The sequence below is a fragment of the Aristolochia californica genome, unplaced genomic scaffold (assembly GCF_029961685.1).
Source record: "Aristolochia californica isolate CCGP_79_NKW_82.1479 unplaced genomic scaffold, dmAriCali1.0.hap1 SCAF_12, whole genome shotgun sequence".
Taxonomy (NCBI): domain Eukaryota; kingdom Viridiplantae; phylum Streptophyta; class Magnoliopsida; order Piperales; family Aristolochiaceae; genus Aristolochia; species Aristolochia californica.
The window spans coordinates 8,932,275-8,950,463 of record NW_027181793.1 but is presented as its reverse complement, the minus strand read 5'-3'; the positions used below and the strand labels follow the sequence as shown (position 1 = coordinate 8,950,463).

General features: G+C 41.9%; 1 protein-coding gene and 1 pseudogene across 1 annotated transcript; one reads left to right on the top strand and one right to left on the bottom strand.

The window, feature by feature from the left end:
* The first annotated feature begins 888 nt into the window (after positions 1-888).
* On the top strand, positions 889-2,343 carry LOC137946579 (uncharacterized; annotated as a pseudogene).
* A 5,557-nt stretch (positions 2,344-7,900) lies between these two features.
* LOC137946578 (uncharacterized) lies at positions 7,901-8,854 on the bottom strand. Its single transcript, XM_068792921.1, has 3 exons — positions 8,588-8,854; positions 8,429-8,485; positions 7,901-8,326 (listed from the first exon to the last, which is right to left on the bottom strand). Exons 1-3 carry the CDS (start codon positions 8,852-8,854, stop codon positions 7,901-7,903), a joined length of 750 nt encoding a protein of 249 aa, XP_068649022.1.
* Between the last annotated feature and the right edge of the window lie 9,335 nt (positions 8,855-18,189).

Below are 18,189 nucleotides of genomic sequence, written 5' to 3'. Positions count from 1 at the left end.
GTATTTCCGAATCCGAATCTGGTCTCTTGGTTCTGCCCGGACGACCTATGGTGATGGATTAAGGGTATAGTGGGATGGAAACATAAGGGAAAGGGGAAATCGATGGTGGAGATGGATAATTCAGACTCATTCGATGGTGGAGATGGATAATTCAGACTCATCGAAGGGAGTCTGCACCTTGGGTTCCAGGGGAACGTCGACCTTAATTTGTTGGGGGAGAACACAGATCCCTTGTAATTTTCTTCTTTTTCCCATTTCTTCTCGATGGCCTATTAAAGCAAGGGCTCGATCATAAAGTTAGAGATTATTGCAAGACTGCCCTCGTAGGCTTCCTACTTGACATTAATAATTTAAACTAACATATACTGCCTCATGTACTTCAATGCTCCACTGAGTCACCGGCTCGTCCGCAACAACACTCCCCTCCTGGAAAACGAGCTTGCCCTCAAGCTCGAATGTAGGGTACGTTTGGTAAAACTGATCTAGGGCATTCCAAGTAGCATCCTCGAGATCGAATGTAATTTTTTTTTTTTAAGCTGAAAGAGAGGTCATCTGCGGCCAGTAACTTTTTGACTATGCCCACATCAATGTACCCATGCATGGTAATTGATGTAGGGTTTGTTCATGGAAGCAGGCTTGGCTGCAACTAAAACCTGAAGTTCAGCATTACATGTGGAGTTACTGATGATATCCGAGGACTGACCCTGCTCCACAGGCTGCAATAGCTCAGTAGTCTTCTGGACATTAGGTGCAATGTGCCATTGGACTTCCAAATCAAGATGCTGATCACAATCTATTGTAGCAGACACATGGAGGTTAGTAGAACTCACATGAACCTCTCCACTGGTGGAAGGAGATAAATCTGATTGCTTTTGCATTGGTGAAGAGATGGCAGGTGGCATGCCTGAATGTTGAAATGTATAGCTGTATAGCGTGATTGTTTCCTCCGATCCCGTGATTGTATTCTTGATTTTATTCCTTGATTTTAGGATCTAAATTGATCCTAAAATCGACTTGTAATGTACTATAAGTAGCCTCCTAACGGAGAAGAATAAAATCATCGAAAAATCATTCTTTCAATCTCTGTTATTATTTTCGGTTCTCTCTGTTTTACATGGTATCAGAGCAGGAGAATTATCCTCTCTTTTCCGTCGCAGAAAGTCGGAGCTAAGTGCTCCTGTAATCGCCGAAGGAGGAAGCCGAAAAAGAAAAAAAAATCCGTTGGAGTTGCAGAACTCTGTTTTTTCTGCAACTCCGTATTCCGGCTGTCCCGACGCCAAAAGAACGTTGCCGACGCCCGACGACGATCACTGAAGACCGAAGACAACCGTCGATGACAGTTCCACCTTCCCGTTATTACCGCCGATCACCACTGTCGCCGAGGGAAGCCGAATTGCCGAAAGAGAACTGAGTTCTCTTACGATGGTCCTGTAGTCGGAATCATGTCGCCGAGGAGTGCCGACGATCGCTGACAAGTGCCGACGAGCATCGACGACGGCACCACCACTCTGTTCCGACCGAAGCCGACACTCCGCTGTCGTTGCCAAAGACGAAGGTATTTTTTTTTAACTTAGGAACTACTGTTCGTTTATTTTTCCTGCCGACCCAGACCGGCGGGTCAACCAAATCGAACCGAATCGGTCTAAACCCAAACCAAATCGGACCATAATTGAATCCGCCCAGATCGTACCGAACCAGACCAGATCGAACCGGACCGGATTAGAAAAAAAAAATTCAAATCGATGGCCACCACTACAGGCGCATCCACCAAACTTATCACATCACCATAGATTATAGTCCACCAAGATAATTCTGCGTTTCCAACTGGAATTATCCTCGATGAGACCAATTATTCATTATGGTCCCAACACATGGAGATGCGAATTGGCGCACGCAACAAAGCTGGATACCTCACCGGCTAAACAAAAAAACCAGCATCTGGTGATGCCAATCTTGGAGCATGAATTACTGAAAATCAAAGAGTCAAAAGTTGGCTTATTGACTCCATGAGTCCATTGCTCATGCAACGATTTATTCGCCTCTCCACTGCCAAGGAGATATGGGAAGCAGTATCAAAAACATTCTATGATGGATCCGATGAAACTTGTATATTTGAGCTGAACCAGAGATCTTTTTCTACCAAACAAAATGGTAGACCGTTATCCACATACTACAATGAACTGGTTGCTATTTTCTAGGAGATTGATCATAGAACTATATCTCAGGAAGGAACAGTCGAAGGGCTAATTCAGTTGCACTCTGCAATGGCTAGGCTTCGGGTTCATATTTTTCTTAGTGGGCTTAGACTCCGAGTTTGATCAAGTTCATGGAGAAATTTTGTGAAAAGATCCCAAACTTGATTTGGAGAGTATATATGCATATGTCAGACATGAATATCAACAGAGACAAACAATGGGGAGCTATCACCCAGTCTCCGAGAACTCGGCGATGTTGGTCAACCAAAACCGACAAGGAACATCAAGCAGTCAGAACCCTCAATCCTCTGGCAAAGGTAACAATCGTGTATGTATTCACTGCGGAAAAAAATGACATTCACAACACCGGTGTTATGAGATTATTGGCTATGGTGACATCCATGGAAGATAATCAGGAGCAACCTACTGCAAATGTTGCCCATCCAGGTATTCTCAATAATGCATTAGTATTTTCTATACATTCTAAGAATAGACCTTGGATTATTGATACAGGTGCATCCGATCACATGACAAGGGATCCCAGTCAGTTACAATCCATCCTACCTTCTCCACAATCTGTTATTTCAACAGCCAATGGTAGTACCTCTCCTATTACTGGGGAAGGATCTGTTATATTATCCAATAATTTTACATTAGATACTGTCCTTGTGGTTCCCTCTCTTGAATATAACCTTTTGTCTGTTAGCCAAATTACTTCCACTCTTGCTTGTACTGTAACTTTGTGGCCCTCATTTTGTGTCTTTCAGGACATTCTAACCCAGAATATTCTTGGTTATGGTGTTAGACGGGGCAAACTCTACTATTTGGAGTTGACAGAGAACGGGGGATCGAAAATCAGTCAGACAAATCAAGCTAGCAGTGAAGATAATGCTCAAACAACTGTATGGTTATGGCACTGATGATTAGGCCACCTTTCCTTTGGTTATCTTAAGAAATTGCGACCTCAACTTTTTTCAGGTTTGACTGATGTGCATTTTCATTGTGACACATGTGAATTGGCTAAAAGCCACCGTATTGCTTATTTCCCGAGTTTGGATAAAAGTTTCGAACCTTTTGCTGTTATTCATTCTGATGTTTGGGGTCTAGCCAAGATTCCCTCTATTTCTAGAGCTCGTTACTTTGTGACATTTATTGATGAATGCACTAGAATGACTTTGGTATCTCTGCTTATCCAAAAAAGTTATGTGTGTTTCAGAAATTCCATACAATGATACATACTCAATACCAAAAGCAGATTCGTGTTTTGTAATCTGACAATGGTATTGAGTTTGTTAATGGTTCTCTCGAAACTTTTCTGACCACTCATGGAATTCGTCACCAGACTTCTTGCATCTATACTCCCCAACAAAATGGATTGGCAGAAAGAAAGAATAGACAACTTTTGGAAGTAGTGCGTGCCTCTCTCTTTGGCATGAACATGCCTCGATTTTATTGGGGCGAAGCTATAACATCTGCTGCCTACCTCATCAATCGAACACCTTCTAGAGTACTTGATTTTCAAACTTCTCTACACAAGCTGCAATCCCTGATTTCGATTCCCCATCTTCCGAATCTTGAACCCCGAATTTTTGGGTGTACCGCTTATGTTCATATCCCAAAGATCTTGCGAAATAAACTTGATCCATGTGCCAAGCGATGTGTATTTGTTGGCTAATCTGATTTTCAAAAAGGATATCGGTGTTATGATCCACACACCAACAAGCTCCATGTGACTTTAGATGTATCCTTCCATGAATCAGTCCCTTATTATTCAGGGGGAGTTTCTTGGACATCTCTTCAAGGGGAGAGTTCAAATGAAGAGAATGTTCCACATAAAACTAACGGAGATGCTGAAACAGGTGCCAAATTTATTGAGTTAGAAGCGGTGAATGAATTTTTTAAGTGTCATGATGTGCAACAAGACTGTGATTCAGTAATTTCACCTGAAGAACCCCCAGAGTTGCCCCCGTCTGCACCAACAACTGAAGAATCAACCCAGAAAGTTCCTCCTCAGGTAAATACGAATCTTGTGTTTGATGAGTCTAATGAAACATGTCTTCCTACAGAAAACATAACCTCTAGATATCCACAAAGATTGAATAGGGGAGTTCCAAAAAAACAGTATGAACCTGATCTTGAAGCCAAGACCAAATACTCAATCAATAACTATGTGTCCTCCCATAGGTTGACTAAATCGTATGCATTTACTGTTGATCAATTATCCAGGGTTTCTATTCCTAGTAATGTGCAGGATGCATTAGCTGATCCAAAATGGAAAAAAGCGATGAACGAAGAGATGGAGGCTCTACAAAAAAATACCACTTGGGAACTTGTTCCCCAACCTAAAGGAGTAAAAACAATTGGATGTCGATGGGTATTCACATTGAAACTCAAACCAGATGGAAGCATTGACAGATATAAAGCTCGGCTAGTTGCAAAAGGATATACGCAAAGGTATGGGATAGACTATCAGGATACTTTTGCACCAGTAGCTAAGATCAATACAATTCGTATTCTTATATCTATAGCAGCAAATCAAGACTGGCCTCTGCAACAATTTGACGTTAAAAATGCCTTCCTCAATGGAGACTTAGAAGAAGAAGTCTACATGGAACTACCACCAGGTGTAAAAAGTGATTCTTTGTCTCAAGGTAAAGTTTGTAAATTGAAGAAGTCATTGTATGGGCTGAAACAGTCACCTAGAGCATGGTTTGGGAGATTCTCGGCTACAATGAAGGAGTTTGGTTATAAACAAAGTAACTCAGATTATACTTTGTTTATAAAACACAAAGAAGGAAAGGTAACAGCATTAATTGTATATGTTGATGATATGGTCGTGACAGGAGATGACCCAGGTGAAATGCAAGCTTTACAGGAGTATTTAGCTACTAAATTCGAAATGAAGGATCTCGGACAACTTAAATATTTTTTGGGGATTGAAGTTGCAAGATCAAAACATGGAGTCTTCCTTTCACAGCGAAAATATATGTTGGATCTTCTAGCCGAAACCGGAATGCTTGACTGTAAACCAATAGAGACGCCCATGGAAATGCATCATAAACTCGAAATTCTTCCAGATCAAATTCCAGCAGACAAAGGGCGTTATCAGCGATTAGTTGGAAGATTAATCTACCTATCCCACACAAGGCCCGATGTAGCATATGCAGTAAGCGTTGTGAGCCAGTTCATGCATGCACCAAGTGAAGAACATATGGAAGCAGTCTATCGGATCTTGAGATACTTAAAGAGTGCTCCAGGAAAAGGTTTATTATTCTCAAAAAATGGTATCTCTAGTATTGAAGGGTATACAGATTCTGATTGGGCAGGTGATCAGACAACCAGAAGATCCACGTCGGGTTACTTTACTTTTGTGGAAGGGAATCTTGTTACTTGGAAAAGCAAAAAACAGAAGGTAGTATCAAGATCAAGTGCTGAAGCTGAATTTCGAGGTATGGCTCATGGTGTATGCAAGTTGTTATGGATATGGAATATATTGAGAGACTTAGGGATTGAATACGACAAACCTATGAATCTTCACTGTGATAACAAGGCAGCTATCACAATTGCACAAAATCCAGTTCAACATGATCGCACTAAACATGTTGAAGTTGATCGTCATTTCATCAAAGAGAACCTCGATGCAAAGATTATACAATTCCCCTTTATTCAATCTGCGAGTCAGATGGTTGATATGCTCATGAAGGCAGTATCAGGAAAAACATTTCATGGTATAATTGACAAGTTGTGCTTGACTGATATCTATGCACCAACTTGAGGGGGAATGTTGAAATGTATAGCTGTATAGCGTGATCGGAGGAAACTGTATAGCGTGATTGTTTCCTCCGATCCCGTGATTGTATTCTTGATTTTATTCCTTGATTTTAGGATCTAAAGTGATCCTAAAATCGACTTGTAATGTATTATAAATAGCCTCCTAACGGAGAAGAATAAAATCAACGAAAAATCATTCTTTCAATCTCTGTTATTATTTTCGGTTATCTCTGTTTTACACTAAAGCTGAAAAGTCAGCCTGAAGTGTAGTATAGGACTTTGGTTTTAAAGCCTCTCCGAGTTTGCCCACTCCAGCAGCACTTGTAAAATGATGGCTTGGCTGTATTGTATAAGACGACAAAGACCCACTAGTAGCATGTGACACAAGTTTATCCACATCAAAGAAACCTATATGTGGTGAAGGCAATCGAAGACCAGATGGCTTGAGCAATCACAAGGCTGAGGTACATTGAAGTCCACTACTGAGAGAATGTATACCAGGATATTGAAGAAGTATAGCATGTCCCAGTGGAGCTCTATTGGCTACGGCAGTACCCAATGCCATTGCTGTATCTGCGGATTGATCAACATCTGTGAGCTGAGGTGAAACACTCACTAAAGCAGTCCCTGCAGAAAATGAGGATCCAGCAGGAAGGCTTATCGTTGAAGTGTTGGCCCATGGTTGCGCAGTAGGTGTTGATGAAGCTGACTCTGAAGAAGACATGCCATCAATAGAACGGGCAGGCAATGTGGTTGATAATTTTGAGGTATGCATTAATTGCAATGAGCCCTTGATCTTGGCATGTTCTAATTTTTTCCTTGAAGAGCGAATAGGAGTTTTTATGGTAGAACCAGAGGAAAGGTGGGTACTATTTCGAGATTCAGCATTCCTCTGCCCCAACGACACAAATGTCTCATTTTTTATGTTGCTGGCAAAGCAATCATCACTGCCCTTGTAGTGTTCAGAGAGTCTGCCCGAGTTGAGAATTTCAACCTGATTCTGGATCACGAACTTCACCTACCCCCCCACACCCCCCCCCCCCCCCCCCCCCCCCCCCCCCCCTGGGCAGTTGGTGCAGCTGCTGTTTTGGAGAGTGCAGCAGAAACGTGTAACTTGTCTGGCATCACTCCTTTTTCCTACATTTCTGTGAACTTGGTTGGCGGTTGCTCACCATTCCCATTAATTCCGTTACAGGACAGGATAGGTTGGAGAGAAACTGGACTCCGTCTTGTGACCTCACTAATTAATTGAGTTGCCTCAGTGATCCTTCTAGACTTGGCAGACATGGCAATCATACCTATTCCAACAAAGACAGAATATATCAGTGTTCTCATAACATGCATTTTCAATTGTATACAGTTCGGAATTGGGTGCTCCCAAGGAGTCAACATCTTAGTTGCTCTGTCGTACTGAAAAGTGGATATTTCTGCCCCTTTCTCATCCTCCTCTGCGAACCCAACAGCAAGCATGTGGCTGTCCGCCCTCTTTCTTCCAGGGTCTCAGCTCGTTGCCTTGCAGCAACTATTACTGCTGCTGTTGGACTCCTGGCAGTAAGACCAGCCTTTTTCAGACCATCAACTGGCAGTGCTGCAGCAATTGGAAGTTTTTCCCCCGTGTTTGAGTTCAACACGGTATTTATGGCATCAATAACTACAATAGACTCACACAATACAGTGGCAGATGTGGAATTGGCCAGTGCGTTCGCAAGGAAAGTTTGGCCAATACCAGGTTGTCTATAGAGTATCACATTCTGCGGTGGAGTGATTCGAATGGCTGTTGTTTGCTTCTCAACGGTAGCCTTCTCATTGGCAACAATATGCTCTTGAGCTGCGTTCAACCTTCTATGCAATTCAAGGCTAACTTCAGCCGTGCGCCCTTGGAACATTAAGTGGAGGCCGGCCAGTTCAAAACTCATGGTTAAAGTGGCGAAATCTCACAAGATTTGGCCCAACATTTGGAGCCATTTAATACCGAGAACCATATCAAATCCTGCTAGAGGGATAATAAGAAATTCTGCCTCAAACTGATGACCTTCAATGGAAAACATCACGGCCTTGTGGATCCCATAACTTGGAAGTTTGTCTCCACTGGCCACTGACACTGAAGTGACTGGACGAGGCTGCAGTGGAAGTTGTAACTGTTGTGCCGTATTGAAGCTTATAAAATTATGGGTACTCCTTGAGTCAATCAGACTTAGGAGAGGTTGCTCATTGACGAAAGCACCAAGTTGCATGGTTTTGGTGGATTGGAGGCCAATAATGGTGTGGAGAGAAATTTCAGGTTCTTTTTCTTCCTCCACTGGCTTTGCACTCTCTGGGGCTTCCTCCTCATCCTCTTCCACTTCTAACCAAAATAACTTCTGACATTGATGTCCAAATGTGTATTGTTCGTCACAATTATAACATAAGCCTTGTGATCTTCAGTCTTCCATTTCTGCCCTGGTCAATTTTCTGATGAATGCCGGTTGAGATGGACTGGGCTTGGGAGCTGGGAAGGGATTTGTAGGGGCACTTGAGCGCTATGGGGATGTGGTGCCAACAGCAGGTCTTCAATTTTGCCAAGTTGGCCTACGGTCCTAAAATTTTTGTTTGGCCTCTAGTGTTCTGGCCAAGTTCATTGCTCTGGCTAAATTAGAGGGAGCAAGTAGTTCCACCTCTAACTGGAGAGACTCGGTTAAGTCTGCAGTAAAGAACCCCACTTGTTGATCCACCCTTACCATCTTGCTGGCTATGGCCAACTTCTCTTGAAATGCCTTCTGATATTGCTTAACTGTGAAGGTATGGTGCAACAAGACTAAATCTCCTAACGAATTGCTCTGAGCAGGAGGACCAAACCAAATTGTACACAACTCTTTAAATTCCTCCCAGTCTAGGTTCAAATTCTCCATTTCTAACTAGTGTCTCCATAGTGCTTCATCGAGCCTGTGGAAGGCGACCAACCCCACTTTGTCGATTTCAGCTGTTCTTTGATGGGAAAAAAAATTCTCACACATGTAGAGCCAAATCAAAGGGTCCTCAGATCCCTAAAAAATTGGAAAGTCCAATTTTGTAAACCTTGGAATGGTCCCACCACCTGGACCAGTACTCACGCCATTTGTTGTGGGCTATGTTCGCACAGCAAATCGGTCCCCTTGTGTGGTCACAGGGCTTCTCCCTCCTTTCTGAGGGGTAGGGTTTCTTACCCCCATGCATTCATTAACCCGAATAGATTACCTAGTGAAGGGTTTACGAAATTCGGCTGTCCACCAATTCAGTCAGACGCCCTTCCATCTCTTCCTGCCCAGCTACCCGTTCTGCATGAACCATTTCCCTAAGAGTAGCTATCAATTCGGTGTGGTCGGATGCCTCTCCCATCCCGACCTGCTCTGATACTAAGATGTTATGGTCTCTGACCATGTACCGAGTAATTCTACAGTGGGAGAGGAATTCTTGTATTTCCGAATCTGAATCTAGTCTCCTGGTTCTGCCCAGACGACCTATGGTGACGGATTAAGGGTATAGCGGGATGGAAACATGAGGGAAAGGGAAAATCGATGGTGGAGAAGGATTATTCAAACTCATCGAAGGGAGTCTGCACCTTGGGTTCCAGGGGAATGCTGACCCTGGTTCGTTGGGGGAGAATGCAGATCCCTTGTAATTTTCTTCTTTTTCCCATTTCTTCTCGATGGCCTATTAAAGCAAGGGCTCAAGCATAATGTTAGAGATTATTACAAGACAGCCCTCATGGGTTTCCTACTTGACATTAATAATTTAAACTAACATATACTGCCTAATGTACTTCACTGATCCATTGAGTCAACGACTCGTCCGCGTTGCCTCTAGATTACTCGCTTTGCTATCTAGTCCACAACATTGAATCGGTCCGAGTTGGTCCGAGTTGACTCGGTCAAGAACAAAACCAGTAACTTCCCTCGGGTTGCTGGATTTTCTCACCCGGTCTGGGTTGTAGTAAAGCGCTGAACCGGCACCAGATAAAAAATTTCCTAACTTAGAAAAAAATTATGAACTGTGCCTTTGTCTTCCTCTTCTCGGCACCGAACAGAGTGGCTGTTCAATTTTTTTTTCCGGATTCTAAAAAACGGAATGCAGTTATACGAAGATAAGTATGAAGGTCCTGGAATCATCAATAAGTTCTTGAATGATAGGAAAACTTCCCGATGTCATCAACAACAACAAGAATCGGGAAATGTCTCCTTCTCCCCCACTATGCCGAACAGCTCGGGAGATGAACTTCTTCTTCTCCCCCTCTTCGAAGCTGGAAAGGACTTGGTGAGACAGACAACTCACAAAAAACAGTATTCTCAACAGAGTAAATAATCCAATGAACATAAACAAGACTCGACAGTCTCACAGTAGAGTCATCTTCTCTGGTTCCAAATTGAGTGGAAAACCAGAGAGAGCTAAGACGTATCATCATGGCCACGGCGATGAACCAGTGATTATTTTTTGAAGATAATGCGGCAAAGGAAATAATCCAGCAAAGCAGAGAGCAATACCAGTATTCCGAGGTAACTTGGACTAGGTTGATGCGGCTTGGGTAGAAGACTAAAATCTCGTCAGGTTCAGTGGCCGACTTCTTCTTCTTCTTCGGCAACGGCGCCAAACAGAGTCTTTCAGGGCGCCGCTGGCATAACCGAACAATTGTCTTCTCCGGAAATGCTGGCTTCCGAATAGTTCTGAAAACCAGAGATGGCCGGATATTCTTCCTCCAGAAACGGCAACAATTAGAAGCAGAACACTAATACTTCCACCTGACAGAAGAAGTTACAGCCAAGCAAGGTGAAGAGCTCAGAGTCTCAGGCCACAAATACAGTAAGGCACTGGTTCATCGTCCTCCCTAAGTGACAACCAGAAATCCATCCAGTGAACAGAAGGCAAGACAGCACATGCAACTGTAAAACAGAGAGAACCAAAAAATAATAACAGAGATTCAAAGAATGATTTTCCGATGATATATTCTTCTCCGTTAGGAGACTATTTATAATACATTACAAGTCAATTTTAGGATCAGTTTAGATCCTAAAATCAAGGGATAAAATCAAGAATACAATCACAGGATTGGAGGAAACAATCACGCTATATAGTTTCCTCCGATCACGCTATACAGCTATACAGTTCAACACTCCCCCTCAAGTTGGTGCATAGATATCAGTCAAGCCCAACTTGTCAATTATACCATGAAATGTTTTCCCTAATACTGCCTTCGTGAGCATATCAGCCATCTGACTCGTAGATTGAATAAAGGGGAATTGTATAATCTTTGCATCGAGGTTCTTTTTGATGAAATGACGATCAACTTCAACATGTTTAGTGCGATCATGTTGAACTGGATTTTGTGCAATTGTGATAGCTGCCTTGTTATCACAGTGAAGATTCATAGGTTTGTCGTATTCAATCCCTAAGTCTCTCAGTATATTCCGTATCCATAACAACTCGCATACACCATGAGCCATACCTCGAAATTCAGCTTCAACACTTGATCTTGATACTACCTTCTATTTTTCGCTTTTCCAAGTGACAAGATTCCCTTCCACAAAAGTAAAGTAACCCGACGTGGATCTTCTGGTTGTCTGATCACCTGCCCAATCAGAATCTGTATACCCTTCAATACTAGAGATACCATTTTTTGAGAATAACAAACCTTTTCCTGGAGCACTCTTTAAGTATCTCAAGATTCGATAGACTGCTTCCATATGTTCTTCACTTGGTGCATGCATGAACTGGCTCACAACGCTTACTGCATATGCTACATCGGGCCTGTGTGTGATAGGTAGATTAATCTTCCAACTAATCGCTGATAGCGCCCTTTGTTTGCTGGAATTTGATCTGGAAGAATTTCGAGTTTATGATGCATTTCCATGGGCGTCTCTATTGGTTTACTGTCAAGCATTCCGGTTTCGGCTAGAAGATCCAACACATATTTTCGCTTTGAAATGAAGACTCCATGTTTCGATCTTGCAACATCAATTCCCAAAAAATATTTAAGTTGTTCGAGATCCTTCATTTCAAATTTAGTAGCTAAATAATCCTGTAAAGCTTGCATTTCACCTGGGTCATCTCCTGTCACGACCATATCATCAACATATACAATTAATGTTGTTACCTCTCCTTCTTTGTGTTTTATAAACAAAGTATGATTTGAGTTACTTTGATTATAACCAAACTCCTTCATTGTAGCCGAGAATCTCCCAAACCATGCTCTAGGTGACTGTTTCAGCCCATACAATGACTTCTTCAATTTACAAACTTTACCTTGAGACAAAGAACCACTTTTTACGCCTGGTGGTAGTTCCATGTAGACTTCTTCTTCTAAGTCTCCATTGAGGAAGACATTTTTAACGTCAAATTGTTGCAGAGGCCAGTCTCGATTTGCTGTTATAGATATAAGAATACGAATTGTATTGATCTTAGCTACTGGTGCAAAAGTATCCTAATAATCTATCTCATACCTTTGCGTATATCCTTTTGCAACTAACCGAGCTTTATATCTGTCAATGCTTCCATCTGGTTTGAGTTTCAATGTGAACACCCATCGACATCCAATTGTTTTTACTCCTTTAGATTGGGGAACAAGTTCCCAAGTGGCATTTTTTTGTAGAGCCTCCATCTCTTCATTCATCGCTTTTTTCCATTTTGGATCAACTAATGCATCCTGCACATTACTAGGAATAGAAACCCTGGATAATTGATCAACAGTAAATGCATACGATTTAGTGAACCTATGGGAGGACACATAGTTATTGATTGAGTATTTGGTCTTGGCTTCAAGATCAGGTTCATACTGTTTTTTTGGAACTCCCCTATTCAATCTTTGTGGATATCTAGGGGTTATGTTTTCTGTAGGAAGACATGTTTCATTAGACTCATCAAACACAAGATTCGTATTTACCTGAGGAGGAACATTCCGGGTTGATTCTTCAGTTGTTGGTGCAGACGGGGGCAACTTTGGGGGTTCTTCAGGTGAAATTACTGAATCACAGTCTTGTTTCACATCATGACACTTAAAAAATTCATTCACCGCTTCTAACTCAATAAATTTGGCACCTCTTTCAGCATCTCCGTTAGTTTCATGTGGAACATTCTCTTCATTTGAACTCTCCCCCTGAAGAGATGTCCAAGAAACTCCCCCTGAATAATAAGGGACAAATTCATAGAAGGAGACATCTAGAGTCACATGGAGCTTGTTGGTGTGTGGATCATAACACCGATATCCTTTTTGAAATTCAGAGTAGCCAACAAATACACATCACTTGGCACATGGATCAAGTTTATTTCGCAAGATCCTTGGGATATGAACATAAGCGGTACACCCAAAAATTCAGGGTTCAAGATTCGGAAGATGGGGAATTGAAATCAGGTATTGCAGCTTGCGTAGAGGAGTTTGAAAATCAAGTACTCTAGAAGGTGTTCGATTGATGAGATAGGCAACATATGTGATAGCTTTGCCCCAATAAAATCGAGGCATGTTCATGCCAAAGAGAGAGGCACGCACTACTTCCAAAAGTTGTCTATTCTTTCTTTCTTCCAATCCATTCTGTTGGGGAGTATAGGTGCAAGAAGTCTGATGACGAATTCCATGAGTGGTCAGAAATGTTTCGAGAGAAGCATTAACAAACTCAGTACCATTGTTAGATTGCAAAACACGAATCTGCTTTTGGTATTGAGTATGTATCATTGTATGGAATTTCTGAAATGCTAAACACACATCACTTTTTTGGATAAGCAGAGATACCCAAGTCATTCTTGTGCATTCATCAATAAATGTCACAAAGTAACGAGCTCTAGAAATAGAGGGAACCTTGGCTAGACCCCAAACATCAGAATGAATAACCGCAAAAGGTTCGAAACTTTTATTCAAACTCGGTAAATAAGCAATACGGTGGCTTTTAGCCAATTCACATGTGTCACAATGAAAATGCACATCAGTCAAACCTGAAAAAAGTTGAGGTTGCAATTTCTTAAGATAACCAAAGGAAAGGTGGCCTAATCATCGGTGCCATAACCATACAGTTGTTTGAGCATTATCTTCACTGCTAGCTTGATTTGTCTGACTGATTTTCGATCCCCCATTCTCTGTCAACTCCAAATAGTAGAGTTTGCCCCGTCTAACACCATAACCAAGAATATTCCGGGTTAGAATGTCCTGAAAGACACAAAATGAGGGCCAAAAAGTTACAGTACAAGGAAGAGTGGAAGTAATTTGGCTAACAGACAAAAGGTTATATTCAAGAGAGGGAACCACAATGACAGTATCTAATGTCAGATTATTGGATAATATAAAAGATCCTTCCCCAGTAATAGGAGAGGTACTAACATTGGTTGTTGAAATAACAGATTGTGGAGAAGGTAGGATGGATTGTAACTGACTGGGATCCCTTGTCATGTGATCGGATGCACCTGTATCAATAATCCAAGGTCTATTCTTAGAATGTACAGAAAATACTAATACATTATCGAGAATACCTGGATGGACAACATTTGTAGTAGGTAGCTCCTGATTATCTTCCATGGATGTCACCATAGCTTTCCCAGCAATCTTGTTACGGGGATTTTTCGAGAAATCCCACCACTCCGGATAGCCAATAATCTCATAACACCGGTGTTGTGAATGTCATTTTTTTCCGCAGTGAATACATACACGATTGTTACCTTTGCCAGAGGATTGAGGGTTCCGACTACTTGATGATCTTTATCGGTTTTGGTTAACCAACATCGCCGAGTTCTCTGAGACTAGACAATAGCTCCCCATTGTCTGTCTCTGTTGATATTCGCGTCTGACATATGCATATGTACTCTCCAAATCAAGTTTGGAGTCTTTTAGCAAAATTTCTCCACGAACTTGATCAAACTCAGAGTCAAGCCCACTGAGAAAAATATGAACCCAAAGCCTAGCCATTGCAGAGTGCAACTGGATTAGCCCTTCGACTGTTCCTTCCTGAGATATAGTTCTATGATCAATCTCCTGGAAAATAGCAACCAGTTCATTGTAGTATGTGGATAACGGTCTACCATTTTGTTTGGTAGAAAAAGATCTCTGGTTCAGCTCAAATATACAAGTTTCATTGAATCCATCATTGAACATTTTTTATACTACTTCCCATATCTCCTTGGCAGTGGAGAGGCGAATAAATCGCTGCATGAGCAATGGACTCAATAAGCCAACTTTTGACTCTTTGATTTTCAGTAATCCATGCTCCAAGATTGGCATCGCCAGATGCTGGTTTTTTTGTTTCGCCGGTGAGGTATCCAGCTTTGTTGTGTGCGCCAATTTGCATCTCCATGAGTTGGGACCATAATGAATAATTAGTCTCATCGAGGATAATTCCAGTTGGAAAGAATTGTCTTGGTGGACTATAATCTTTGGTGATGGGATAAGTTCGGTGGATGCGCCTGTAGTGGTGGCCATCGATCTGAATTTTTTTTTCTAATCCGGTCCGGTTCGGTTCAGTTGGGTCCTGTTCGATCTGGTCCGGTTCGGTACGATCTGGGCTGATTCAATTCTGGTCCGCTCCAGTGCTGGTCCGATCTGGTTCGGGTTTAGCCCGATTCGGTTCGGTTCTGTTGACCTGCTGGTCTGGGTCGATTCGGTCGGCAGGAAAAATAAAGGAACAGTAGTTCCTAAGTTTAAAAATAAAATAAAATTACCTTCGTCTTCGGCAATGGTAGCGGAGCATCGGCTTCAGTCGGCAACGATGGTGGTTGGCAGCGACAACAGGGTGGTGGTGCAGTCGTCGGTGATCGTCGGCACTCGTCAGCGATCGTCGGCACTCATCGGCGACGTGATTTCGGCTACAGGACCGTCGTAAGAGAACTCTGTTCTCTTTCGGCAATTCGGCTTCCCTCGACGACAGTGGTGATCGACGGTAATAACGGGAAGGTGGAACTGTCGTCGGCGGTCGTCTTCAGTCTTTAGTGATCGTCGTCGGTCGTCGGCGACGTTCTTTTGGCGTCGGGACAGCCGAAATACGGAGTTGCAGAAAAAAAAAAAACAGAGTTCTGCAACTCCGACGATTTTTTTTCTTTCTCCGGCTTCCTCCTTCGGCGATTACGGGAGCACATGAAAAAGAGAGGATAATTCTCCTGCTCTGATACCATGTAAAATAGAGAGAACCAAAAAATAATAACAGAGATTCAAAGAATGATTTTCCGACGATATATTATTCTTCGTTAGGAGGCTATTTATAATACATTACAAGTCGATTTTAAGATCAATTTAGATCCTAAAATCAAGGGATAAATCAAGAATACGATCACGGGATCGGAGGAAACAATCACACTATACAGTTTCCTCCGATCACGCTATACAACTATACAGTTCAACAGCAACCAAGCTGGCAAATGAAAAAATTAGCTTCTCCGACACCAGTAACGGGAAACAATCAACGAATAGAAGAGAAGGTGACTTTCCTCAACAACATGAATTCCATTATGCGGCATGTCGCTGCCAGGATAATTAGAAGGATGGGCATGAAAAGAGACATCATGATCAGTGAAGCCTAATTGGAGTGCTAAAGGTTGATTTTCATACACAGAGCGGCAAAAGATGAAACTAATATCCAGTAACTATGGAAAAAAATGAACAACAAGATGGAGAACAACAAGATGGATGGGAAATTTTTTTTCTAATCCTAAATGGAGGAGAATGAAACCTGAAACACCATAGATGAGAGTCCTGAAAATCAAAGCTCTGATACTATGTTTATATTCAGGACTCCATGAATTTAGGTCATGGAGAAAAATGAGAGAGACACCATTGGGAGAAAACTGGAGGAGAAGAGGTTAGGGATTTGATTATCCTAATTTTTCCCCTAAAGCTCAATTTATAGATTAATTAAACTATTGTATTATAATAATACCCCTGAACTTAGGTTTCAGGGTTTTAACCCTGAAACTTCAACCTAATTACATCAATGCAATCTTTATGAGATGACTCTTTATTTACCATCCTAACATCATTGTATGGCCCTGTGGGCCTTCTCCTTGATGTATGGGTCTTGGGCCCATCTTCCAACATACTTGGATATGTAGGGCTTCCTTGGTCATGTGGGCTTGGGCCCTATCTTCCAACATGAGTAAACATAGAAGAAGTGCATACTCACCTCGTCCAAAAGTCAAAAGTATTACTCAGTTTTCATTAATTCATTCCATGTATGGGGACCCTTGAGCATCTCAAATATTTCTCAAGTTAGGTATTTTATTACATTTATTGATGACTTCACTCGTACCACTTGGTTGTTTCTATTTAAGGAGCGTTCTGAGATACCATTGATTTTTAAGTCTTTTCATGTGGTACTCACTTAGTTTGGTCAGAACATAAAAATACTTCGATATGATAATGCCAAAGAACACATTTCCAAAGAACTTAACTATTTTTGTCAAGAAAATGGCATTATTCATCAAACATCATGTGCCTACACTCCTCAACAAAATGGTGTAGCCGAATTGAAAAATCGTCATATTCTTGAGTGTCTCGAAAGGGCTGAAAGGCCAAGGGTCAGAAAATTCCATTATCTCCGACCACGAAATAAGCACTGAATGAAAGGCAACAGACGCTGTCTCGAACGGGCAGAAAGAGCACCAAAAAATTTCACAATCTCTGAGCAGACCAAGCCAGTGTAACAGTCCCATGTCCCTGGAAATCCAAAATCACAAGCTTATACTGCAAACACCTCATCGGTAAGGGCAGATTTACGTTCAACTTTAAAAAACCCTTTCTCACGGGACGCAGTAAAAATCTGAAAGGAGACATCCAAAATTGGGAAACAAAAATCCGAGAGCCCTCTGTGTCAGAAAATCTCCATGCTGTAAAGCCCCAAAGGGCTACTATTCGCCACCAGAAAAAGAGGAGGCTTTATTGGTGCCGTTGAAAACAAATCTGGTGGGCTTTGGCTTCTGGATTCTCACTCTCAATCTACCTCTTGACAGAACAACAGAAACCCGATTTCCACAAATGTTGGGGTAAGTCTCTACGACCTGTTAATTTCATTCAATCTTTCGGGAATATATGGAAAAGGGACAATGACAGGCAGTTGTATGATGAAATGATGGGGCTCCAAAGGGCTGAGCACTAGCACTGCTTCTCAAAATTTGGGGATGGAGGTTCTCTGTTCTTTGAAGCAGAGAAACAATGCACAATTGATGAAATTCCGACTTGTGTGTATGAATTCCGAGATGGAATTTTTTTGGGAATGCCAGGATTGATAGAAATGTTTTTTTGGAGCTA